We start from the raw sequence: 27,657 nt of genomic DNA, 5'->3' as shown, positions 1-27,657 counted from the left end.
GCCTACGCCATAGCCACAGCAACACCAGATCTGAGCTTCATCTGCAAACTATGCCACAGCTTGTGTCAACATTTAACCTACTGAGCAAAGCCAGGGATCAAATCTGTATCCTCATGGATTCTAGTCAGGTTCCTTAGAAAACTAAGGATAGAGGTTCCTCAGAAGACTATAGATTATCATAAGATCCAGCAATCCAACTCCTGGGCATATATCCAGACAGGTATGGCCCTAAGAAGCAAAAAAAAAAAAAGCACACATGTATATGTATAACTGAATCACTTTGTTGTGTAGCAGAAATTAACACAATGTAAATCTACTATACTTCAACAACAATTTTTTTAAGTATTGAAATGATCAATATTTATCCCACTAAGAATTAATTTTAAAAAATCCGGGAGTTCCCGTCGTGGTGCAGTGGTTAATGAATCCGACTAGGAACCATGAGGTTGCAGGTTCGATCCCTGCCCTTGCTCAGTGGGTTAATGATCCGGCGTTGCCGTGAGCTGTGGTGTAGGTTGCAGACGCGGCTCGGATTCTGCGTTGCTGTGGCTCTGGCGTAGGCTGGTGGCTACAGCTCCGATTCGACCCCTAGCCTGGGAACCTCCATATGCCGAGGGAGCAGCCCAAGAAATAGCAAAAAGACAAAAAAAAAAAAAATCCATTAAATTAGGAGTTCCATGGTGGCGGATTAAGGATCCAATGTTGTCACTGATGTGGCTTGGGTTGCAATATGTGGCGTGGGTTCAGTCACTGGCCCAGGAACTTCTGCAGGACACTTGTGCAGCCAAAAAAAAAAAAAAAAAATCCATTAAATTAAAAGTCAAACAATGAATGGGAAATTATATGAAAGCTGTTTACAAATTAATAAAGAAGAGCTGAACAATCACTAAGGAAAAGGGAATTCACACAAGAAAAAAATGTCCTTTAATAAACATGAAAATTTAAACCTCATTGATGAATATTTTTAAAAGAAAATTAAAACTAGTTATCACTGGAGTTCCCACTGTAGTACAGTGGGTTAATAATCCAGCTTGTCTCTCTAGAGGCACCAATTTGATCCCCAGCCCAGCACAGAGGGTTAAGGATCCAACATTGCTGTGGCACAGATCCCAGCTGTGGCTCAGATTCGAACCCTGGCCCAGGAAGTTCCACGTGCCTTGGGTGCAGCCATTAAAAAAAAAGTTTTGGGAGTTCCTGTCGTGGCGCAGTGGTTAACGAATCCAATTAGGAACCATGAGGTTGCGGGTTCGGTCCCTGGCCTTGCTCAGTGGGTTAGGGATCCGGCATTGCCGTGAGCTGTGGTGTAGGTTGCAGACATGGTTCGGATCCCAAGTTGCTATGGCCCTGGTGTAGGCCGACAGCTACAGCTCCAATTCGACCCCTACCGAAAAAAAAAAGTTTTGGAGTTCCCATTGTGGCGTGACGGAATCAAATCCTACTAGTATCCATAAAGATGCAGGTTTGATCCCTGGCCTCACTGGGTTGGGGCTCTGTGGATTGGGGATCTGGCATTGCCTTGAGCTGTGGTGTAGGTTGCAGACACAGTTCAGTTCCCACGGTGCTGTGGCTGTGGCGTAGGCCAGCAGCTGTAGCTCCGATTGGCCCCCTAGCCTGGGAACTTCCACAAGCTGTGGGTGCGGCCCTTAAAAAAAAAAAAAAAAAAAAAAGTTAAAAAAAACTCCTACTCACCATTTATCATCAAATGGGAAAAACAAGTTTTCATGGTCACACCTAGTTTTGGCAGCTATGTTGGAAACCTCATTGATAACTGGGAGCGAGAACTGGGACATTTCTGGAAGGCATTTGGCAATGCATGCCGGAAGACTTAAAATACTGCATATTCTTTGACTCAGAATTTATCCCAAAGAATCATCATAGGTGACAACAAAAATTTGATTAAAAGCACTAACATCAGAGTTCCCATTGTGGCACAGTGGTTAACGATTCCAGCTAGGAACCATGAGGTTGTGGGTTCAATCCCTGGCCTTGCTCAGTGGGTTAAGGATCCGGCATTGCCATGAGCTGTGGTGTAGGTTGCAGATGTGGCTCGGATCCCGCGTTGCTGTGGCTCTGGCGTAGACTGTCGGCTACAGCTCCAATTAGACCCCGAGCCTGGGAACCTCCATATGCCACAGGAGCAGCCCAAAAAATGGTAAAAAAAAGACAATGAATAAATAAATAAATAAATAAATAAATAAAAGCAGCAGCATCACAAGATAGTTTACATAAACAAAAAATTGGGATGAAACTAAAAACTTCAGGATTTCCCTCCGGGGAGCAGCAGAAACGAATCTGACTAGGAACCAAGAGGTTGCCGGTTTGATCCCTAGCCTCACTGAGTGGGTCAAGGATCTGGCATTGCTGTGAGCTGGCTGTGGTGTAGGTTGCAGATGTGGCTTGGATCCCATGTTGCTGTGGCTGTGGTGTAGGCCGGCGGCTACAATAGCTCTGATTAGACCCCTAGCCTGGGAACCTCCACATGCTGTGGATGCAGCCCTAAAAAGACCAAAAAAAAAAAAAAAAACCCAAAAAAACTAAAAACCTCAAAATTAAGCAATCAACTAAGTTATGGAAAATCCAAATAATAGGATACAAACAGTAATTACAGTTATCAATATTTAAATACAAGTTCTGCTAATTTGCAGCTGTGTAGCTCAGAGAAAGCTAATTACTCCCTCCGAACCTCAATTTTCCTGTTTATAAAATGGGTCTGTTGTGAGGATTAAATAAACTAACATATTGAAAACACCTAGGATAGCGCTGACACACAGTATGAACACAATAAAAAAAATTTTTTTTAAACAAAAGAACACTGGAGTTCCTGTTATGGTGCAGCGCAAAGGAATCTGACTAGTAACCATGAGGTTGCAGGTTCAATCCCTGGCCTTGCTCAGTGGGTTAAGGATCCAGTGTTGCCGTGAGCTGTGGTGTAGGTTGCAGATGCTGCTCGGACCCTGCATTGCTGTGGCTGTGGCATGTGCCAGCAACTGTAGCTCCAATTAGACCCCCAGTCTAGAAACCTCCATATGCCACATTTAAAAAGCAAACAAAAACAAAAATCAAAAGAACACTGTAGCCTCAAGTCTTAGAAGGATGTTAATGATAAATAAACAAAAAAGGAGATTACAAACCAGTATATACAGAATATTTTTCTAAAATAAATATATCTCAGACATAAATTTCCAAAAATAAAGACTAGATGGATATAAAACAAGATAGAAATAGTATCTCTCTTTGACTAATTGGATTACAGGTTACTTTTATTTTTGTATTTAAATTTTTTTCAACAACAAACGTGTAACTTTTATAAAAAGTAAAAGCCATTATCTCTATCAAAATTAAAACAAAAAAGTGTCTTTTTTGTGTATGTGTCTTTTTTTTAGGGCCACACCGTGGCATATGGAAGTTCCGAGGCTAGGGGTTGAATTGGAACTATAGCCACTGGCCTACACCATGACCACAGCAACGCAGGATCCGAGCCGCATCTGTGACCTACACCACAGCTCATGGAAATGCCAGATCTTTAACCCACGGAGCAAGGCCAGGGATCAAACTCACAACCTCATGGTTCCTAGTCAGATTCGTTTCTGCTGCGCCATGACGGGAACTCCCCAAAAAAGTGTCATATTTTTTGCTCCAGTTGGAAGTGAGTCCACCTCAAATTAGCAGGGCAATAGGGTAAAGAATCAGAATGACAGACATTTCTCTCTACAGCCTTTATTACCACACAAACTCACCCTCTATTTCACACTCTATTTCTATTGCCTTTTACACAAATGGCAAAACAATTAAGATATTTTTCTTCCCGGAAGCTCCTTTTATGCAGAAGGATTATATCCCCATTTATGCAGAGGGATTGTATAGATTCTCCATGGGATCCTTAGCCTTTGACTTAGGAAAGCTGTCACGAAAGTGAACCCCCCATATAAGGAAAACAGTGCAAAGAACCAAGTTCTCACTGTCCTCCTTCCCGAGGGAAGGATGCCTGGCTAGAAGTGTTGAGAGGGGGCAATTATAACACCTTCTTTTATGTAACAGCTGAAGACAAGCCCCAGGGGTGGACAGATTCATGAGTCACATGAGCCTCTTTGGGTCTATTTTCTCTAGGTGAACCAGAGGTTTCAGCTGCTCTGCAAAGTTCCTCATGTCGTCAGAGACCATGTCCTGCCCAGCTGGTGCAACAACACTTAGTTCCACAAGATAGGAGAGGGACAAGGCCTCGGTGCTGTCTGTGTTCCCTGGCACCAGGATGCGGAAGATCTTGTACACAACGATCTTCATGATGCCCTTACGGAACAAGTGTCCCTTGGCAACAAACTCATGGTCCATGCGGAAGCCCATTTCCATCAGGAAGTCAGTGAGGTTCTCAGATGTGGCAATGTCCACGCAGTTTCGCACCAGGGCGTGGCGGTTCTTGTCTCCCATTTCTGGTTGTCCCAGGTAACGCAGGTGCCAGGGCGCCCCTGTCCTATCCATAGAGCGCCGGGCCCTTAGAACAAATGGACTGGCTTGCTGGCCCTTAAGGAGGAATACCATCTCATGGTCAAGGAAAGTCTCAGGTTCCATGTTGTCACACAAACCACGAAGGCGGTGGATGAGGCTTTCCAAGCTGTGATCTAAAACGCTTCCTAAAGAAGGGAAAAGCACCACTGAGTTCTATCTTTCATTCTGGGTGATGGAATCAGCAAAAGGTGGAAAAAACTTAAATGAAAAGCCAAAACAGTTTAGTGTCGTGCTTTGTAAAACACAGTACCCATATATGAGATTTTAGAAGGGTTATATGACCAAGGAATTACATAACAAGTTAATCCTTTTTCAAATTGTTGCATTGTCTTATTTGGTAGGAGACTAGTACCAAAGACATTCTCTAACAATGCTGATCTCCAGCAGGCTTTGGGCTTAGAGCTTCTAAGAGACAACACTCTCTACCTAGAATAATAATACTGTTTTGTTGTCATTTATTTCAAAAATTATCTCCTATTCTCATTAAACAAAAACATTTCATTTATAGAAAAAACTTTCCTTTGTTGTTGTTGTTGTTGTTGTTTTAGGGCTGCACCTGTGGCATATAGAAGTTCCCAGGCTAAGGGTTGAATTGGAGTTGCAACTTCTGGCCTACACCACAGCCACAGCAACAAAGGATCCCGGCCGCATCTGCAATCTACATCACAGCTCACGGCAACGCCGGATCCTTAACCCACCAGAGCAGGGCCCCTGATTGAACCTGAATCCTCATGGATACTAGTTGGGTTCATTATTGCTGAGCCACGGTGGGAACTCCCCCCAAATTTTCCTTTTTATATAATATATTTAAGTGAAAGACAATGAAGTGCTTCATGGAGATATACTAATCTTTGTTCTCATCTTACTCATCCTCCTCACAGCATTTCATATGGCTGTTATACCTGTTCTCAAATCTGTTCTTCCCTTGGTCTCTGGGACACAACTTTCTCGGTTCTTCAGCTAACTCAAAGACCATTCCTTTTAAGTCAATTTTGCTGGGTCTTTCTCGTCTTCCCTAAATATTGGAGGATCCTGGAACTCAATCCCAGTCCTCGTCTCTATCAATAATCTCTTCCTCCCTCCGTGACCCAATTCAGCCCTATGGTTTAAGCATCATTTATGCCCTGAGGACTGCCACATTTATATCTCACAGATGCAAATCCAACTGTCTGCTTAAACTTTTTTTTTTTTTTTTTGGTCTTTTTGCTATTTCTTGGGCTGCTCCCACGGCATATGGAGCTTCCCAGGCTGGGGGTCTAATCAGAGCTGTAGCCACCTGCCTACACCAGAGCCACAGCAACGCGGGATCCGAGCCTCGTCTGCAACCTACACTGCAGCTCACAGCAACGCCGGATTGTTAACCCACCGAGCAAGGGCAGGGACTGAACCCGCAACCTCATGGTTCCTAGTCGGATTCGTTAACCACTGCGCCACAACGGGAACTCCTGCTTAAACTTCTTCGTTTGGATGCCAAAGACATCTTCATCTTAACATATTAATAGCAACCTGTTGATTTTTCCTCCACAATCTTACTCCTTCTTCCAGTCTTTCTCATCATAGTAAAAGGAAACTCTCTGCTTCCAGTTACCCAAACAGAAACCACACTATCATCTTTGACGCCTTTCTTTCTCCCACATACTACATCCCATCCATATTTTTAAAATATATGCAGAATCCAACCCCTTCTCCTCACTCCCTTAATCATTGCTACCTAGTCCAAGTCTCCTTCATTTCTTGCCTGGTCTCTGCAACATCCTGCTTCTATCCTTGCTTTCTTCTTTTCTCCACACAACAGCCAATTGATTTTTAGGACATGAGGCAGATAATGACACTTCTCTGCTCAAGACCCTCTAATGGCATCCCATGTCATTCAGAGTAAATCCCAAAGTCTTTTTTCTTTTGGTCTTTTTAGGGCCACACTCGTGGCATATGGAAGTTCCCAGGCTAGGGTTGAATCGGAGCTGCAGCTGCCAGCCTATGCCACAGCCATAGCCACACAGGATCCGAGCTGCATGTGTGACCTATGCCTCAGCTTGCAGGAATGCCTAATCCTTAAACCAGTGAGCTAAGCCAGGGATCAAATCCACATCTTCATGGATACTAGTTGGGTTCTCAACTTGCTGAGCCACAACGGGAACTCCCCAAAGTCTTTACTGCGGCCTATAGGGCCCTATATATTGTGTTCTCTGCTACTCACCCAACATCATTTCCTTCTACTATCTCCCAGATTACTCTCTCCAAGCACAGTGATCTTCCTGCTATTTCTCGAAAATGCCAAGTATTTGACAAAAAGCTTTTCTCTTCAGAGTCCCTTCCCTTAGTCCCTACACTTGGAATGTTCTCTCAGACACCTGCATGTCTCACCCCATCACTCAATTTAGGTCTTTGCTCAAATGTCACCTTATTAGAGATCTCTTTTCCTTTTTTCTTTCTTTTTACAGCTGCACCTGCAGCATATAGAAGTCCCCATATAGTAGAGGAGTTCCCATCGTGGCTCGGTGGTTAAGGAATCTGACTAGGAACCATGAGGTTGTGGGTTCGGTCCCTGGCCTTGCTCAGTGGGTTAAGGATCTGGCGTTGCCGTGAGCTGTGGTGTAGGTTGCAGACCCCGGCTCGGATCCCGAGTTGCTGTGGCTGTGGCGTAGGCCAGTGGCTACAGGTCTGATTAGACCCCTAGCCTGGGAACCTCCATATGCTGTGGGAGGGGCCCTAGAAAAGACAAAAAAAAAAAAAAAAAAAGGAGATGTAGCTGCAGGCCTGCACCACAGCTTGTGGCAATGCCGGATCCTTAACCCAGTGAGAGAGGCCAGGAATCAATTACATCTTCATGGACACCATGTTGGGTTCTTAACCCACTGAGCCATAATGGGAATTCCTAGAGATCTCGATTCTGATCACCCTAAATAAAATTGCATATCTCCCTCCAATGTCTTTCCACATTCCTGATTTATATATTTTTTAGCATTATTACTCCTATTTTAAGTTATTTTTTGATATATAAATTATATATTCATTTTAATTTTTTTTCAACTGACCCCATGGCATGGAGTTCCCATGCCAGGGATCAGATCCGAGCCACAGTTTTATGTACGCTGCAGCTGTGGCAACACTGGATCCTTAACCCACTGTGCCAGGCTAGGGACTGAACCTACATCCCAACCCTCCAGAGACACCACTGATCCCGTTGAGCCACAGTGGTAACTCCTGTATTGACTTCCCCAGCATCTTTCTTTCTCCACTGCTGATAACTCAACGTGTTTTTTCTTTCTTCAAACATTTAAACAGCTTTGTAGGTGCTGGTTCATTCAACATACACTAACTGCTGTGCCAGGCAACATGCTAGGAAGTAGGAGACCCAGCCCTCTTGGAGATTACACTTTAGTGGGGGAAGCAAAAAATAAGTAGGTAGGAGTTCGCTGGTGGCTCAATGGGTTAAGGATCCAGAGTTTTCACTGCTGTGGCTGGAGCTGGATCCCAGGCCTGAACTTTGGCGTGCTGAGGGCATGGTCAAAAAAAAGGTAAACAAATAAACAGAAATACAAGGAAATAAAAGGGAGATGGGATATAGGGTACAGAGAGCAACTGGTACAGGTAGAGGAGACCTCTGAGAGCATGGAGAAGTCAGGGAATGTCTCTCTAAGGGAATGACAGCTGAAGCCTAAAGGATAAAAATGAGATGGCTATTTGAAGAGCTAGAAAAAAGGGAACACCAAGTGCAAAGGCCCAGAGACAGGAAAGAGCCTGAGAAATACAAAGAAATGAAAGAGTATGAGTATGGCTGAAGTGTGGTAAGTGAGAAGGAAAAAGATAATGAAATGAGGATTTGGGATGGGCCATAACATGCAGGCCTTATGTACAGCCATGCTAAAGGTTATTTTTTTGCTTTTTTTTGTTTTTGGCTGCATCAGCAGCATGTGGAAGTTCGTGGGCCAGGCATCAAACTCGAACCACAGTTGCAGCCTGGTGGCATGGGTTGATCCCTGGCTTGGGAATTTCCACATGCCATGGGCATGGCCAAAAAAAAGAGACATAGTTATCAAATGTAATGTGTGAAATGTGATTGTATTCTGGATACAAACACAGTTTGGGGACAAGATGGGGGAATCTTTTGAATATGGACTAGATATTAGATGACATTGAAAATAAATTGTTGGGTATTGGGGAAATAAATATTAAAAATAATAATAATAACAAAAAAATACATAAATTGTTGGGAGTTCCTATCGCGGCTCAATGGAAACGAATCTGACTAGTGTCCATGAGAATGTGGGTTTGATCCCTGGCCTCATTCAGTGGATTAAGGATCTGGCGTTGCCAATGAGCTGTGTAGGTGGCAGACGTGGCTTGGATCTGGTGTTGCTGTGGCTGTGGTGTAGGCTGGCAGCTACGGCTCTGATTCGACCCCTACCCTGGGAACCTCCATATGCCGTGGGTCCGGCCCTAAAAAAAAAAAATTTTTTTTAGTTTTTTTAGAAAATGATGGTATTATGGTTATGAAGGATTATGGTATTATGGTATTATGATGGTATTATGGTATTATGGTTATGAAAAACCCTTGTTTTTCAGAGCTGTATACTGAAAGTGTTTGGAGGTAAAATATTATGAAGTCTGAAATTGTATTTAAAGATAGGAAAAAAAGAAAGCATAAAGCAAACATGAAAAAATAATAGAAAGTATGACAGAAATTGAGTGTTCATTCTATCAGTCTCTATTTTCTTTGTGTTTGAATTTTTAAATAATAAAACATTTTTTAAAAAAGATGTTGAACTGGAGTTCCCATCGTGGCGCAGTGGTTAACGAATCTGACTAGGAAGCATGAGGTTGCGGGTTCCATCGCTGGCCTCGCTCAGTGGGTTAAGGATCCTAGAAAAGCCCCCCCCCCCCAAAAAAAGATGTTGAACTATTGTGTGAGAAGAGACAGATGATCAAAAGTGGAAGCAATGCAATAAGCACAAAATTACTAAAATAGTTCAAAAGATGATAAACCAAGCCATTGCATGTGGAGAAAAGACATATTTAATATATATTTTGGAAGTAAAATAAACAGAACTAGAGATAAGCTATAGGTGACAATAAAGTAAAAAAATGGAGATTGATTCCTGAATTCATAGCTTGAGCAACTGGTGAATGACAGGCACTTACTAAGATGGAAAAGACTGAAGGAGGGACAGCTGGAAGAATGAAAGTTAATAACCCTACTTCGTTCATATTAAGTTTTTTTTTTTGTCTTTTCTAGGGCCGCACCCCAGCATATGGAAGTTCGAAGGCTAGGGGTCTAATCTAGGAGCTATAGCCGCCGGCCTACGTCAGTGCCACAGCAATGGTGGGATCCGAGCCGTGTCTGCAACCTACACCACAGCTCATGGTGACGCCAGATCCTTAACCCGCTGAGCAAGGCCAGGGATCGAACCTGCAACCTCATGGTTCCTAGTCGGATTCATTAACCACTGCACCATGACGGGAACTTCCGTATTAAGTTCTTAAATGGATAATTCAAAGTCTAAACTTTTTTGCGAAACATTATAAGGCCTCCTGAAAATCATTACACTGAGTTTTGAGCTTTCTCATCTGGGCAAGTTACTTCAATTCTGTTTCCTGATCTACAAGAATTAATAATAGTATCATAAAATTATCATCTGATCCATTAATTTCACTTCTGGATATGTAACCAAAAGAATTCAAAGCAGGATCTTGGAAGAGATATTTGCATACACATGTTCACTGCATTATCCATGTTAACCAAGAGGTGGAAGCAACCTGAATGTCCAACAACAGAAGAACAGATAAAGAAAATGTGGTATATACATACTATAGAACATTATTCAGCCTTTAGAAAGGAGATCCTGTCCCGTGTGATAACACGGGTAAACGCTGAGGACATTATACTAAGTGAAATAAACCAGTCATAAAAAGATAGATACCATATGATTCCACTCATATAAAGTTATCTAACGTAGTCAAAATTAGAAACAGAAAGTAGAAAGGTTTGGAATTCTCCTGTGGTGCAGTGGGTTACTCATCCTGTGTTGTCATTGTAGCTGCCAGAGCTGCTCCTGTGGCGTGGGTTCGATCCCTGGCCTGGGAACTTCTATATGCCGTAGGTTCAGCAGAAAAGAAAAGAAAAAAAGGAAAAAAAAAAAAGAAAGTAGAAAAGTTGTTGCCAAGGGCTGGGGGGAGGGAAAAGGAAGAATGAGTACAGAGTTTCAGTTTTGCAAGATGAAAAAGTTCTAGAGATTGGCTATACGACAATGCAAACATATTTAACACTACTAAATGTTATGCTCAAAATGTTTAATGTTTGTGACCATAATTAAAGCCAAATTGAAAAAAAAAAAAAGAGGTGCCAGAAATTATGTAGCCTTTGTATATTAGCCTTTCATCTCCATGGAACCTGAACAGAAAAGAGGAAATCAGGTAATCTAAGCTCCCTAGTTCACTTACCCTGCAGCAGGTACTCCATCATGTTAATGGTGCCCCCGGTGACAGGCATCATAGTGACTGGAGGTGCCTCCATGCTATCTGTTTAAGTTGAAAGCAACAGAACCGGATTCAGAGTCCCAGTCAAATAAAGCACAGGACACACCTGGAAAAGAGTTATGCTTGTTAATACATCAGAGAGATGGAGAGACACCAGATCTACCTGGGTCATTAGCCTTAACATCAAAAGATTCATTCATTCATCCAGAACTTTTTGAACAACTTCCATAAGTCAGTTTCAGGAATTGATGATACAGAAATACACAAAGGAGGCCTGATCGTGGAGTTATAATCTTTCAGTCTCAAGGTCTGAAACCTTCAGTTTCAGAATTTCCTGTGCAATAAGCCATCAGACCTCTGACCCTGGGATTCAATGTCTTCCTTATAAAATGAGGTCGACATTTAACCCCCAAGGTTTTGTGGCTCAGATGACACAATAGCCGTGAAATAATAGAAGAACTGAGAGGTGACTCCCCTTCAATTTTGAGATGAGGATACTGACACTTTGGGTGGGGGTTGGAGGGAAGGATACAGAGCAAGTCCATGGCAGAGATAAACCAGACAAAAATCTAGGCGTTCAAAACGCCTTTGAAAGCGAGCCAGACAGAAGTGCGAAGTTCTTCTGACGATTGAGGTCCTCCTACCCCACCATCGACGCGTGCTCACTCACACCAAAAACACACCTCCGCGCGTGTTCTAGCCTTTTCTGGCAAAGCAGGGAACTGAAGCCACCAGAGCACCTCGGAGCTTTTTAGCGATAATTAGCCCCCAGCACTGAACTTGAAGACCCCCACCCCTCGGTGGAGTGCAACACTTTCTCTCCTCCACTTCCGGCAAAAAGTTTCCGTCGCGCAAATCTTGACATCACCACTCTGCGACGTAAGGGTGCCGGGAAGGCATAAAAATCATCTCTGCGGCCTGGCAAGTAGAAGCGCATGCGCAAACTGCGATTCTGCGTGGAAGAGAGCGGCCTTCCTGAGCGCGTTCCTCGGGGCGTGAGGTGGACCTTGACATCAAAGGTAGTCCTCCCGGAAAATATTTTCTTTTTTTCAAGTGTGACGGCCTGGAGTTGTTTTTGTCAAGGAATTCTTTTGGAACTTACAGGGGGAAAAGAGAGCCGGGGGAGGAGAGCTGAAGAAAAAAAGAGATCATAAAACCAAAACTTCTTTTGGTTGAGTACCTGAAGATAAGAAGGAAAGACATCTTTTACTGTTTAGCAGACTGTTCTGAACAATTAGGGAACTCAGCAATACATTTGATATTTGTTCACTCTTCTGTGTTTATTTTACCTCAATTCAAAAATTTTGGGAGATAAGTAAATTCAACTCATTTATTGAATGTTGCTTGTGTGTCAAGCATGTAAAATGCAAAGAATGGAGCTAGAGTATGGTGGTTGAGGCACTCCCTGGAGCGAAAATTTTAAGGGGCACCAAAACTCCTAACAAGTCAAAAAATTGTAATGCAATCTTTTACGAATTTAATGTGGAAAAAAAAATCCTTAATGAACAAAATATTGGAATTTTTGATCTTCACAGCAGCCCTGTAACCCAAGTATAATTATTACTTAATTTTACTAATGGAGAAACTTAGGCATCAAGAAATAACACACCAAGGAGTTAGACTGGGGTACAAATTTAAGCAGCTGCCTGATTTCAGAACCCACCCTCTTAATTGCTACACATCTCTTTTTTTTTTTTTTTTCTTTTTAGGGCTGCATCCATGGCATATGAAAGTTCCCAGGTTAGGGGTTGAATCAGAGCTTCAGGTGCTGACCTATGCCACAGCCACAGCAATGTGCGATCTGAGCCGCATCTGTGACCTACACCACAGCTCATGGCAATCCTGGACCCCCAACTCACCAAGCAAGGCATATAGAAGTTCCCAGGCCAGGGTTGAATCAGAGCTGTAGCCCCTGGCCTACGCTACAGCCACAGCTGTGCCAGATCCAAGCCAAGTCTGCAACTACACCACAGTTCATGGCAATGTTGGATCCTTAACCCACTGATTGGGGCTGGGGATGGAACCTGCATCCTCATGGGTACTAGTTAGATTCATTTCTGCTGAGCCATGACAGGAACTCCTATACAGTCATTTATAATTCCAGTTTCCCCTGCTGTAATTTATACTGTCTTACTCATTTACATTTTTAAACTTAAAAAAAATATTACCCACATTTTATCTGACATTTCAAAAGTAGGATTAAATTAAAAAAAAAAGAATAGGTAAGAATTGGGTGAACAATATGGTAAAACTTGGACAAGACTCATGAGTTATAGGGATGGAGAAAATGTGATAATGTGAGGCCTCAGAGTTCCCATTATGGAGCAGCGGGAACGAATCCGACTAGGAACCATGAGGTTGCAGGTTCGATCTCTGTCCTTGCTCAGTGGGTTAAGGATCTGGCGTTGCTATGAGCTGTGGTGTGGGTCGCAGACATGGCTCGAATCTGGCGTTGCTGTGGCTGTGGCATAGGCTGGCAACTGTAGTTCGGATTCAGCCCCTAGCCTGGGAACCTCCATATGCCTCGAGTGTAGCCCTAAAAAGCAAAAAAAAAAAAGAAGAAGAAGAAGAAGAATGTGAGGCCTGGAGCTTAGAATGGGGCTCACTTCTTTTCTCTTCCACTACCCAGCTATGCAACTTTGGGCAATTCACTTCCCCTCTCTGACCCTCAGCTTCCTTTTTAAAAAAATAGAGTTAAAAATAGTACTTTCAGGAGTTCCTGTCATGGCTCAGTGATTAGCAAACTCAACTGGTATCCATGAGGACTCGGGTTCAATCCCTCGCCTCACTCAGTGGGTTAAGAATTCAGAGTTGCTGTGGCTGTGGTGTAGGCCCGAAGCTGCACCTCCAATTCAGCCCCTAACTTGGGAACTTCCATAAGCTGTGGGTGCAGCCCTGGAAAGACAAAAATAAAATGAAATGAAATAAAATAAAGCAAAATAAAATAGTACTTTCAGAGTTACTGTCTTGGCTTAGTGGAAACAAATCTTACTAGTATCTATGAGGATGCAGGTTCAATCCCTGGCCTTGCTCAGTGTGTTAAGGATCCAGTGTTTCCATGAACTGTGGTGTAGGATATGGCATTGCTGTGGCTGTGATGTAGGCCAGAGACTACAGTTCCAATTCAACCCCTAGCCTGGGAACCTCCATAAGTAACAGGTGTGGCCCTAAAAAGACAAAAAAATAAAAAATAAAAAAACAGTACTTTCCAAGAGGGAGTTTGTAAAAATAAAATGAGATGTTTATGAAACATGGAGCAAGGTGTCTAGCTTATTGTAAGCAATCAATAAATAGTAGCTATTGTTATTATATATACATTTTTAATTTTATTTTACTTATTTATTTATTTATTTTTAGGGCCGCACCTGTGGCACATAGAAGTTCCCAGGCTATGGGTTGTCATTGTACTTTATATCTCTCATTTGAGCAAGCAAATATATCTCATTGAATATATTTTTTGCATGCTCTATCTCCATCAATAGATCCTATATATATATATTTTAGGGCCGCAGGTGCAGCATATGAAAGTTCCCAGGCTAGGGGTCGAATTGGAGCTGTGGCCTCTGGCCTACACCACAGCCACAGCAACATGAGATCCAAGCCATGTCTATGACCTATACCATAGCTCATGGCAGCGCTGGATCCTTAACCCACTGAGTGAGGCCAGGGATTGAACCTGAGTCCTCATGGGTGCTAGTTGGTTTGTTAACCACTGAGCCATGATGGAACTCCAGACCGTAAATATCTTGAAAGAAGGAATCATGTATTCTCTGTGTCTTAGCTTGGGCTGCTATAACAAAATAATATAGGGAGGTTTATGAACAACAGAAATTTGAGTAGCAGATTGTCTGCTTCTTGTATTTTCACCTGATGAAGACTAGAGCAAAGCAAATTCCTTCAGAACTCTGTTTGTTTGTTTGTCTTAGGGCTGCACCCATGGCATATGGAAGTTCCCAGGCTAGGGGCTGAGTCAAAGCTGTAGCCACTGGCCTACACCACAACCATGGCAATGCCAGATCTGAGCCGTGTCTGTGACCTACACCACAGCTGATGGCAATGCTGGATCCTTAACCCACCGAGTGACGCCAGGGATCAAACCTGTGTCCTCATGGTTCATAGTCAGATTCGTTTCCACTGAGCCATGACAGGAACTCCTCTCATTTTTTAAAAAGTGTAGTTAGAATATTAAAAATTACATATATGACTCACATTATATTTCTATTGGACAGTATTGCTATAGGATCTAGATCTGAATATGTGGCTTTAGAGCCAGACATATCAAGGTTTGAATCCTGGCCACTGCTTATGTGGCTCTAGGCAAGTTATTTAAATTCTTAGGGCTTCAGCAGTGCCTGGCACATATGTATTTTGTAGGTATGCAGTGAACCAGTGTTATTATTAGGAGAATGGTTTAAGAACTGGGAATATTTAAATTGGAAAAGACTTGAGAAGGGTGGAATATAACATCTCTCCACAAATATGTAAAATTATAACAGGGAATTCTCTTGTGGTCTAGTGGCTAGAATTTGGAGCTTTCTCTGCTGCAGCCAGGGTTCAATCTCTGGTCTCAGAACTGAGATCCCACATAAACCCACTGCACACTGTGCAAAAACAATACATAACAAAGCCAGCAAAGAAAGAGCCTAGAGGAAGAGGAGAGGGTTAGCTTACGTTTATTGAGCATCAGGTGCCAGATACTTTGTACAAATTTCTCTCATTTAAACCTCATGAACTCCTGTTCCCTTGTGGCACAGCAGGTTAAGTTTCCGGCATTGTCACTGTAGCAGCTCGAGTTGCTGCTGTGGTGTAGCTTCGATCCCTGGCCCTGGAAAGTCGACATGCTGAGGGCATGGCCCCGAAACACCCCCTCCCCAATAAAAACCCCACAAAAAAACCCTTAAAAACCACACAGCAATGAGTACTTTAACCTACTTAACAGATGAAGGAATGGAAATTAAGTTACTTGCTAATAACTGGTAGAGTCAGGATTAAAAAGATCTGTTTGCCTCTGACCTAAGCCACTCTGCATCCTAAGAAAGATTTGACTTATTTTGAGTAAATCAAGAGGACAGAACTAGAAATGCTGGATGGAAACTATAGGGAGACAGATTTAGGCTCCATGTAAGGAGCAATTGGTCACAGTGATGCTGTCTAGTTAGGAAAAGGACTACCTAGATGAGAAGTAAACTCCTTTCCAGTGGAAAGCAGAGATGATGGTGGAAAGAATTCTCATCTGGAGTGGGAGTTTGAACTATTATATTGCCTCAATTCTTAGATGCTATTTGCTCGTAAGTCACAGCATGTGCTTAATAACAGTTTCTGGCAGTTGAAAAATGCTGGTACATATACATGTACATATGTATTCAAAGACAAAGTCTGCTAAACATGGACACAAAGTACATTTAGTGTTGAAAAAATATGGTAGTTGAAACTTATGATTTCATAATTCATAGAGACACCTAGCCTTAGTAATTCTTCACCTTTGGATTTTTTTCCTATTATGAAAACACCGACATCATTATTAATAGTAACCATCATGAGCAAACACCCAATGACAAATAATACATAATAGAATCTGGCTCTTAAGGAGTTTGGTTTGCAGAGAGACAGGTAAAACACCCCAGGTTATTTTGTGCCTAGTATTTTCTGCTGGCTGCTGACTCAAGAGTTCACCTTCCTACCCCACCCTTGTATGACAGGCAGCATCAGCCTTTTCATCCTCTCAATCTAGAGGCAGGGACCCAAGAAAGTCTGTTGCAGAAGGGTAATTGGCCTATTTACTTGCTCCTTTCCACTTAGCCCAGCCAACCCAACCCTGGTCTCTGGTTGACCAGGTGTCGAGGTGCCTCGAGGGGATCGGCTATAATAGTTAATGTATTACACATATCCATAAAAGATTAAAGATTAGCCCTGTTTTAGCTGAACTGTAACTGTCTGTTTGGGTTTCTCCCCTCTTAGGTCTGTCTGGGAAAGTCAGTGTTGTTTTCTGTCTGAGGATAATTAACCCACTGGGTCTTGAATTTCCTAGGTGGGGGCCCACGAACAGCTCCTCTTTAGTTTGTGCTTACTGGGTACCATACAGGCGTGGGCTAATTCACTCTGTGACTCTGGATCACTCATTTACTTCTCACATCAGCCTTCTGACACAGGTGGTGTTCTTCCAGTCTCACAGCTGCCAGAATTGTGAGTCTTCCCTGTGGTATCTTTGGAAGTAAAAGGGATTGTCTCCCCTAAGACCTCATCATCATTAACCCCTTCTTTGGGTCAAAGGGTCATCTGCCATCATATACACTCTCAACTCAAACATTTCCTGGGTGTCCTGCTGTATAACACTGGAAACCATATCTAGTCACCTATGATGGAGCATGATAATGTGAGAAAAAAGAATGTGTATATATATGTATGTGAGACTGGGTCACCTTGCTGTACAGTAGAAAATTGACAGGACACTGTAAATCAGCTATAATGGAAACTAATAAAAATCATTAAAAAAAAACCCCACCATTCCCTGGGTGACACTCTGTGTCCAGCCCAGAGGAGATTAAGAAGCCCAAAGAGACTCCATGGAGATGCAGAAGGGCCTGGGTTAACACCCAAGAGCTTAGGGTTTAAGATGGCCCTGGACTCAGGCCCCTTGTGTTACAATCCAATGATCTGTCTAGCCATGTAAACTTGGGCAAGTTACTTTGCTTCTGCGAACCTCATGTCCTCATCTCTCCAATGGGGAGATGCTAGTACTTCTCTCTAAGGTTGTTATGAGAATTGACGGATACATGTGGCACATAGCAAGTATTAATAATAATTTCAACTATTCCCAATAAGATTGTGGGATTTGAACTCTTATTAAACATGGGTTAAAACAAACAAACATGGATCATATCTAGGCTCATCTGAGTACTGATTTTTGGTCTTGAGCTACTTGCTTAATTTCCAAAAGCTTGTTTCTTAATCTGTAAACCAGGGAGATGATCCCGTGGACAGGATTGCTGTGAAGAATATAGATGATACACCCAACGTGCTGAGCATGTAAAAGGTGTTTTCAGACACTGCCTTTTAAGTAGTGTTTGGTTGAATAGGCAGGCATAAACATTAAAAAAAGAACAAATGAGGAGGTCCCGTGGTGGCTCAGTGGGTTAAGAACCGGACTAGTATCCATGAATATGTGGGTTTGTGGCCTCGCTCAGTGGGATAAAGGATCTGGCGTTGCTGAGAGCTGTGGTGTAGGTCACACATGTAGCTGTGTAGCTGGGATCTGGCATCGCTGTGATTGTGGTGTAGGCCGGAGACTAGGGTTTGTTTTTTGTTTTTTTTTTTTTGTCTTTTTGCTATTTCTTTGGGCTGCACCCGAGGCATATGGAGGTTCCCAGGCTAGGGGTCGAATCGGAGCTGTAGCCACTGGCCTACACCAGAGCCACAGCAACGCGGAATCCGAGCTGCATCTGCAACCTATGCCACAGCTCACAGCAACGCCGGATCGCCAACCCACTGAGCAAGGGCAGGGACCGAACCCGCAACCTCATGGTTCCTATTCGGATTCGTCAACCACTGCGCCACAACGGGAACTCCAGGCTACGGTTCTGATCTGACACTTAGCCTGCTAAGTGTGCTACAAATGTGGCCCTACAAAGACAAAAAAAAACAAACAAACAAACAAAAAACGAGAGAGAGAGAGTCCTCAAAAGACAAAAAAAGGGGAGAGAGAGAAAATGAAAATTTTACAGAGAATGGACATGTCTCTTTATGGAGATAGTAAGGCAAGCTGTGGCATATAGTTTAGTCAATACTAATTGAGTGCCTGCTGTAGGCCAGGCGTTGTACTGGGCTCTTAGAATATATGAATAGCAAGACAACCTAAATCCTTCTTCTGACTGAGCCTACATTTTAGTGATAATATATTACATACAATCAAAAATAGTTACAAAAGAAAGAATGTGAAAAAAACATTATGATGTCAACTAAAATAAGCCAGTACAAAATCCTTTGTGTGATATGGAGTTCCCATTGTGGCTCAGTGGAAATGAATCCGACTAGTATCCGTGGGGATGCAGGTTCGATCCCTGGCCTTGCTCAGTGGGTTAAGGATCTGGCGTTGCTGTGAGCTATGGTGTAGGTCACAGACACTGCTCGGATCCTGCGTTGCTGTGGCTGTAGCGTAGGCCAGCAGCTGTAGCTCCAATTAGACCCTCAGCCTAGAAACCTCCATATGCCACAGACAAAAAGAAAACAAAAACAAAAACAAAAAAACAATAACACTGTAGCCTCATGCCTTGGAAGGATGTTAATGATAAATTAAACAAACAAAAAAGGAGATTACAAACCAGTATATACTCAGAGGGTTAAGAACCTAATGTAGTGTCCATGAGGATGCAAGTTCAATCCCTGGCCTCCTTCAGTAGGTTAAGGATCCAGCATTGCCAAACGATGTGGTGTAGGTTGCAGATGCAGCTTGGATCCAAAGATGCTGTGGCTGCGGCACCAGCTGGCAGCTGCAGCTCCAATTCAACCCCTAGCCTGGGAACTTCCATATGCCGCACGTGTGGCCATAAAAAGAAAAAAGAAAACAAACAAACAAACAAACAACCTTTGGCATTGTCTTGTGCCTGAGTGAGTTAAGGATAGGGTGTTGTCCGGCTGTGTTGCAGATTCAGTTCCTGGCCCAGGAACTTCTATGACTTGGGTGTGGCCAAAAAATAAATAAATAAAAACATTCTAAGTGAAGGAAGCCAGCAGCAAAAGAATACATAATTGGGAAAACAAAAACATTCTATATCTTTTTTTTTGCCTTTTTTTTTCTTGCTTTTTTTTTTTTTTTGACTTTTTAGGGCCGCTCCTGCGGCATATGAAGGTTCCCAGACCAGAGGTTGAATTGGAACTGTAGCCGCCAGCCTACACCAGAGCCACAGCAACTTGGGATCCAAGCCGAGTCTGCGACGTACACCACAGCTCACAGGGACGCTGGATCCTTTATTCACTGAGCAAGGCCAGAGATCGAATCCACAACCTCATCGTTCTTAGTCGGATTCATTTCCACTGCGCCTCAACGGGAACTCCAAAGATATTCTCTATTTTGATTGTGGTGGTGGTTACTGAGGTGTGTATATTTGTCAAAACTCATCAAGCTGCACATGTATTTTTTTTTCTTTTTTCTTTCTATCTTTCTTTTTTTTTTTTTTTTTTCTTTTTAGGACCACAAGTGCAGCATGTGGAAGTTCCCAGGCTGGGGTCGAATTGGAGCTGTAGCTGCCCTCCTATACCAGAGCCACAGCAACTCAGGATCCAGGCTGTGTCTGTGACCTACACCACCCAAGCTGCACATTTAAATGGGTGTTTTAATTGTATGGATTTGGACTGCAAAAAAACTGACTAAAATAATGAAAAAAATTTCCAGTTTTTTCCCCATGTTATTGTAAGAAATTGTAATATTTAAGAAAAACAGTTCAAATATTTAGGAGAAAGTTACCTCCTCCATTTTCAGTAATTGGAAAGTCAAAGCAACTTGAGGCACAGGGTTTGGCACACAATAAATATTGGGAAAATAAAAAGCAGAGTAAGGGAGAGAATTAACCCCAGGAGGAGGCAGAGAAAAGTGGATAAAATGCTACACTGTGTAAGAAGCACAGAAATTCAGGCAAAGACCTGCTGGAGGCTGAGGTTGTCAGGGATGACAGGACAGGTGTGTGACCTCAGTGCGACCCCCACAGATGGGAAAGAAGTGAGAATGGAGGTCAGAATAGGTGAACTGTTAGGGAATTGTGTTTCACTGCCTTTTCCACTTGCTCTTAGGGTTCCGTCTTCCCATTCCCCCAGGGAAAGAGTGAGAATGTGGCAGTGTCAAAAAATCATGCTGGTGGAGTTCCTACTGTGGCTCAGCAGTAATGAACCAGGCTAGTATCCTTGAAGACACTGGTTCGATCCCTGGCCTCGCTCAGTGGGTTAAGGATCTGAAGTTACCATCAACTGTGGTGTAAGTCGCAGACGTGGCTTGGATCCCATGTTGCTGTGGCTGTGGTGTAGGCCGGCAGCTGTAGCTTCAACTTGACCCCTAGTCTGGGAACTTCAGGTGTGGCCCTAAAAAGGAAAAAAAAAAATCCTCAGTGGAATAAAGCTGAAAATATATGAAGAAGGAAATGGGCACAGGGTCCTTGATAAAGACCAAGTCAACCAGGGAACTAATTCCTAACATTGTTTTCCTTCCTGTATGGCCAGTATTGTTGAGTGACTTGTCCTTTGTAAATAGGATTATATCCGTCAGCAATTACATGGAATGGATAAGCAATGAGATCCTGCTGTGTAGCACTGGGAACTATATCTAGTCACTTATGATGGAGCATGATAATGTGAGAAAAAAGAATGTATACATATATGTGTGACTGGGTCACCTGGCTGTATAGTAGAAAATTGACGGAACACTGTAAACCAGCTATAATGGAAAAAATAAAAATCATTCTAAAATAAAAATTTTAAAAAGCAATTACATACCAAGAACCCCTAGATAAAAACCTTGGCATTATTTGTGGATACAAAAATGGTGGAAGACTTGGGTTCCAGCTCCCACTACAGTGGGAAAGAGAGAATTAGTGACGACTCTTAATGGTTCACATGTGGGCTTTTCATTTGTTTTGGTCCCGTCTCCCACTTTAGGAGCAAGAGGTAACAGGAGGGGCAGTGCAGCAAAGGACAAAGAAGCAGACACACCTCACCTAGACTGACATGTCAGCTCTACATCCTATGAACCAGATGACCTCAAGCAGTGACATCCTCTCCTATGGCAATTATGAAGATAGAAGGAAATGTTTATGACACACCTAGCATAGTGGTATGTACCATGACTAGGATGCTGGTACTAGGTCATCCCAATTTTATGGATGTGGACACGGCTCAGTGGAAGTCATGAAAAAATTGTAAGTAAGAGCTGAGGAGGAGTTCTTGTTGTGCTCAGTGGTTAGCAAACCCGACTAGTATCCAGGAGGATGTGGGTTCGATCCCTGGCCTCGCTCAGTGGGTTAAGGATCTGGTGTTGCTGTGAGCTGTGGTATAGGTCACAGACGCAGCTCAGATCCTGTGTTGCTGTGGCTGTGGCGTAGGCCGGCAGCTACAGCTCCACTTTGACCCCTAGCCTGGGAACCTCCATATGATTTGCATGCAGCCCTAAAAGGACTTAAAAAAAAAAAAAGAAGAGCTGAGGAGTTCCCATAGTGGCACAAAAGGATCACTGGCATCTCTGCAGCACCAGGACACATGTTCAATACCCCACCCAACACAGTGGGTTAAAGGATCCGGTGTTGCCACTGCTGCAGCATAGGTCACAACTGCAGCTTGGATCTGAACCCTGGCCTGGGGAACTCCATATGCCATGGGGATATGGTGGCCAAAAAAGAAGCCGAGACTTTCTGAGAAATCTCCAAGTTGGGAGACTCCCTCATCACTGTTGTCTGCTCCACCCCCCAGAATGGGCTGCTCAGGAGATAGAGACCAAGCCCAAAGGGTGATATGGGGAAAGACCTATTGACATGAAAGCAAAGAATCATAGACTTAAAAGTGATCAACTCCCTGTCCCCCACCCCACAGAATGGATGGGGAAACCAAGGCCCAGCAAGCAGGAGGTATTTGCCTAAATGACTCAGCATAAAATGGCAAGCCCTCAACAGTGGCCAGACTTTTCTCTTGCTATTTCCTTCTGAACCCAGGCTCTTTTTTTTTTTTTTTTTTTAAATCTTTTTGCCATTTCTTGGGCCGCTCCCACGGCATATGGAGGTTCCCAGGCTAGGGGTCAAATTGGAGCTGTAGCTGCCAGCCTACGCCAGAGCCACAGCAATGCAGGATCTGAGCCGCGTCTGCAACCTACACTACAGCTCACGGCAACACCGGATCATTAACCCACTGAGCAAGGGCAGGGATCGAACTCGCAACCTCATGGTTCGTAGTCGGATTCGTTAACCACTGCGCCACGACGGCAACTCCCTGAACCCAGGCTCTTTAGTCATACAGACTTGGGGTCAATTCCTGACCCTGCACTAACCAACTGTGGGATGTAACATCTCTGCTGCTCAGTATCTGCATTGGTAAAATGAAATAATAGTATCTAGGAGTTCCCGTCGTGGCTCAGTGGTTAACGAATCCAACTAGGAACCATGAGGTTTCAGGTTTGACCCCTGGCCTTGGTCAGTGGGTTAAGGATCTGGCATTGCTGTGAGCTGTGGTGTGGATCGCTGACACATCTCGGATCCCTCTTTGCTGTGGCTCTGGCATAGGTGGCAGCAACAGCTCCAATTAGACCCCTGGCCTGGGAACCTCCATATGCTGTGGGAGCGGCCCCAGAAAAAGTGAAAAGACAAAAAAAAAGAAAAAGACAGAAAAAAAGAAATAATAGCATCTACCTCACTGGTTCACTATAAATATTAAATTATAGGGTGCCCATAGCATGCACAGTAATTTAAACATGCATACATTTCCCATTTTCCAGATGAGGAACTGAGGCTTGTTGAAACTTCCCTTGGTTCAGGATTATATTGAAGGTCAAAGAGTGAGCCTAGAAGAAACAAGAAAACTCTGATAACTGGGTGCGCACAGGGGGAGCCAAGCTCTCCTTGCACCTGTCAGCGGGAGCCACCTTTCTGTCCAGGAGCTCAGGAAGACGCTGGTGCTGGTCACCCACAATATTCTCCCCTGCCTCTGCCGCCTCAGCACATAAACAGGTTGTGAAACAACCTGGGCAGTGACTCAGCCTGGGGCCTGTTCTGCTGGTCAGTGCAGGCAGGCTGGGCTGTTTGGTTGAGCCTTGAAAGGACATCGTGTCTAACAAACATGTTGCTTGTCAAAGCCCTGACGGGGGTGCCAAGCAGACACTGTGAACTCTGGTCCCTGAGGCGTCACAGATGACTGAACTGGGGTGCCTGAGTTACATACAACATGTCTTGGTTGTTATTCTGGTCTAACAGCCACCCGGGGCCAATGTCATGAAGAGGGGAATGTGTTAGAGGGTGAAGAGTCCCTATTTCTCAAGGGGCAGCTTGATGGAGTGACCGTGGGCCTGAGATTTTGGTGTCCACATTATGAAGATCTGAGTTCAGATTCTGACTCTGCTGCTTATTATCCTTATGACCTTGGGCAGGTGGCTTACTCTTGCTAGGGTTCAATGTCCTTATTCTCTAGAATGCCCTTCTCACAAAGTTCCTGCTGTGGTGCAGCGGAAAAGAATCTGATTAGTATCCATGAGGATGTAGGTTTGATCCCTAGCCTCACTCAGTGAGTAAGGACCCAGTGTTGCCGTGAACTCTGGTGTAGGTCGAAGACATGGGTAGGATCCCCTGTTGCTGTGGCTGTGGTGGAGGCTGGCAGCTGTAGCTCCAATTCAACCCCTAGCCTGGGAACTTCCATATGCCATGGGTGCAGCCCTAAAAAAGCCAAAAAATAAAAAAATAAAATAAAAAATAGAAATAAAATGCCCACCTTGCAAAACTGTCTTTTAAAGATAAAAGATGTAAATTTCCTGGAACATAGAAAACTGTTCATAAGTTGTTATTGGGGGAGTTCCCTTCATGGTTCAGCGGTTAATGAGCCTGACTAGGATCCCTGACGATGTGGGTTCGATCCCTGGTCTCGCTCCGTGGGTCAGGGACCCAGTGTTGCCATGAGCTGTGGTGTAGGTCACAGACGCGGATTGGATCCTGCACTGCTGTGGCTGTGATGTAGGCTGGCAGCTGTAGTTCCGATTCAACCCTTAGCCTGGGAACTTCTATATGCCACTGGGTGCAGCCCTAAAAAAAGCAAAACAAAACAAAACAAAACCAAAAAGTGTTATTAGAACTTTGTGCCAAAATCTGCCACTTCCTCCACTTAAACTGCAATTGGGGTTTACACTACGGTTGCACTTTTCTACTCAGCCAGAAGTGATGAAAAGCAATCATATCAGTATCACTGTCACAGATATCTGCCCCAGGACAGTTGCATCATTACTATTCTATTGATTACTGGACATATTTACCGATACTAGAAAAGAAAGACATTTTAACCAAGGGGTGTGGAAGCTGAAAATTGGTCCCCGAAGACATCCAGATCCTAATCTCTGGAACCTGTGAGTGTTACCTTATTTGGCAAAAGAGACTTCGTAGATGTGAAGAAGTTAAGGCTATCGAGATGGAGAGATCATGCAGGTATGCCCTAAATGTAATCACAGGTATCCTTATAAGAGGGAGATAGAAAAAAAAAAAAAAAAGAGGGAGATAGAGAAACGTTTGCAAAAGAGGAGTAGGCGATGTGATGACAAAAGCAGAGATGGGAGTGATGTGACAGCAAGTCAAAGAATGCAAGTTGCCACCAGAAGCTGGAAGAGCCAAGGAATGAATTCTTCCCTGAAGCCTCCAGAAGGAACCAGCTCTGCCCAAACTGTAGGTTCCTTCCTGACTTTTGGTCTCCAAAACTGTTAAGAGAGTACACTTCTGTTGTTTTAAACCACTAGGTTTGTGGTGATTTGTTACACCAGCAATAGGAAACTAATTCAAGATTGTGGTGGTCTTATTAATTATACAAATTAATACCTGTGAGGAGCTCCCTCTTGAGCGAGCGGGTTAAGGGTCTGGCATTTTCACCGCTGTGGCTCTAGTTACTGCTGTAGATCAGGTTTGATCCCTGGCCCAGGAACTTCCGAATGCCATGGGTGGGACCAAACCCCTCCCCCCAAAATTAGTGCTTGTGGTATATATTTACACAATGGATTATTATTTGACAATAAAAAGGAATAAAATATTGACATGTGCTACAATGTGGATAAACCTTGAAAACATTATGCTAATTGAAAGAAGCTGGTTACAAAGGACTACATATTGTATGGTTCCATTTATAAAAAAATAATCAGAATGGGCACATCTGGAGGAAGAGAAAATATGTCAGTGGTTGCCTAGGACTTGAGAGATGCGAGGGTTGGAGGGTGATGGCTAAGAAATGATTAGGGTTTTGGGGGGATAATGAAAATGTTCTAAAGTGGATTGTGGTGCTAACTGCACAACTCTGTGAATATACCAAACCCACTGAATTGTACACTTACATGGTATGCGAATTGTACCTCAATAAAATTGTTCCAAATAATACTAAGAGCTAACATTTACTGAGCTCTTGCCAGACACCGCGCTATAGTTTAAGTGCCTTCTTATTTAATGTTGGGATAATGATAATACAATAACTAACCTTAGCATCGGCCACATGCCAGGCACTGTTTAAAACCAGTTTACATAGATTAGCTCCTTTACTCCCCTTATCAACGCAATAATCTAGATACTATTACGAGCCCATTTTCAGATAAGAAGACTGAGGTACTGAGAGGTTAAATAACTTGCCCAAGGTCACACAACTTCTAAGTGGTAGAACCAGGACTTTATCCCAAGTCATGGACCCCTGAGCTGGAGATTGCTATTATTTTGTTTGCCTGCAGTCATGCTTACACCATAGGACTGGCCCCTAGACTGGCTGATTGGATCTAAGGAACTTTTCCATTTCCTGGCTCCAGTCTCTTGCACTGCTGAGCTGCACTTATATACAGCTGCACTGTATCTTCATAATCGAGTCCCCTTTTTAGCCTAAAGCTTAGTAGATTTCTGTTAAATACATTCAAAAGGGCCCTGATTCAGAAAAAGCCAAATTCCAGCCACATCAGGGCAGAGCAGGGGCTTCCTGGGGACTTGGTGAACCCAGAGCATGATATACTGACCTGGCGGCCCGCAGAGACCATGTGCTGGAGAAAAGACTAAGCGCTTCAGCCCTTCCCAGGCCAGCAGCTCAGCAGTCCTTGCTGTAGGTGTTCCAGTGTGTAAAGGCCCTGTGAATTTCATTTATAGGCAATAGAATATCGTCATTAAAATCCTGGCCTCTGCACTCTGGAAAACAGTTTGATAATTTCTTGAAAAGTAAGAGTTCCCTGGTGGCCTATCCATTACGGATCCAGTGTTGTCACTGCTGTGGCACAGGTTTAATCCCTGGCCCAGGAACTTCCACATGTTGCAGGCATGGCCAAAAAAAAGGAAACACATAACTATCATACGATTAAACACTTGTGCATTTCTCCCCGAGAAATAAAGACTTAGGCTAAGACGAAAACCTATACATGAATGTCTAGAGCAGCTTTACTGGTGGTAGTTTAAAACTAGAAACAACCCAGATGTCCTTAAATAGACACAATGACCTGGATGGATTTCTAGAGAATTATACTAAGCGGAAAAAGCCAATCTCAAAAGGTTATACTTAGTACAATTCATTTGTATAACATTCTTCTTTTGTTGTTATATTTGTCTTTTTCTTTCTTATGTCTTTTTGAAGCTGCACCTTTGGCATATGGAAGTTCCCAGGCTTGGGGTCAAATTGGAGCTGCAGCTGCTGCCCTGCACCACAGCCGAAGCAACGCCAGATCCGAGCCTCATCTGAGACCTAGACCATAGCTCACGGCAATACTGGATCCTTCACCCACTGATTGGGGCCAGGGAGCAAACATGTGTCCTCATGGTTACTAGTCATTACTGCTGAGCCATAATGGGAACTCCTGCTGTTGTTCGCATCCATGGCACTCAGAAGTTCCTGGGCCAGGAATCGAACCTGAGCCACAGCAGTGACTATGCCGAATCCTTAACTGCTAGGCCACCAGGGAACTCCTTAACATTCTTAAAATGACGAAATTATAGAAATGGAGAT

The 27,657-nt window shown here is 43.5% G+C and overlaps 1 protein-coding gene and 1 long non-coding RNA gene across 4 annotated transcripts; one reads left to right on the top strand and one right to left on the bottom strand.

Moving 5' to 3' along the window:
- Positions 1 to 3,701: 3,701 nt before the first annotated feature.
- MED18 (mediator complex subunit 18) lies at positions 3,702 to 11,848 on the bottom strand. 2 transcript variants are annotated; one of them, XM_047792870.1, is made up of 3 exons: positions 11,651 to 11,848; positions 10,945 to 11,086; positions 3,702 to 4,628 (listed from the first exon to the last, which is right to left on the bottom strand). In XM_047792870.1, the coding sequence occupies exons 2-3, from the start codon at positions 11,015 to 11,017 to the stop codon at positions 4,075 to 4,077; spliced, it is 627 nt and encodes a 208-aa protein (XP_047648826.1). In that variant the 5' UTR covers positions 11,018 to 11,086; positions 11,651 to 11,848; the 3' UTR covers positions 3,702 to 4,074. The 2 variants fall into 2 exon arrangements, with proteins under 2 accessions (XP_047648826.1, XP_047648825.1); XM_047792869.1 differs by having other exon boundaries at positions 11,664 to 11,847.
- A 63-nt stretch (positions 11,849 to 11,911) lies between these two features.
- On the top strand, positions 11,912 to 24,207 carry LOC125134054 (uncharacterized). Of its 2 annotated transcripts, none has more exons than XR_007136548.1 (3): positions 11,912 to 11,999; positions 21,622 to 21,881; positions 23,444 to 24,207. It is a non-coding gene; the product is annotated as an uncharacterized LOC125134054 (long non-coding RNA). The 2 variants fall into 2 exon arrangements; XR_007136547.1 differs by having other exon boundaries at positions 11,916 to 11,999; positions 21,622 to 21,796.
- Positions 24,208 to 27,657: the final 3,450 nt, after the last annotated feature.

Source organism: Phacochoerus africanus, chromosome 8, assembly GCF_016906955.1.
Source record: "Phacochoerus africanus isolate WHEZ1 chromosome 8, ROS_Pafr_v1, whole genome shotgun sequence".
Lineage (NCBI taxonomy): Eukaryota > Metazoa > Chordata > Mammalia > Artiodactyla > Suidae > Phacochoerus > Phacochoerus africanus.
The sequence above is the reverse complement of the archived record's forward strand: the minus strand, read 5'-3'. Positions and strand labels throughout refer to the sequence as shown.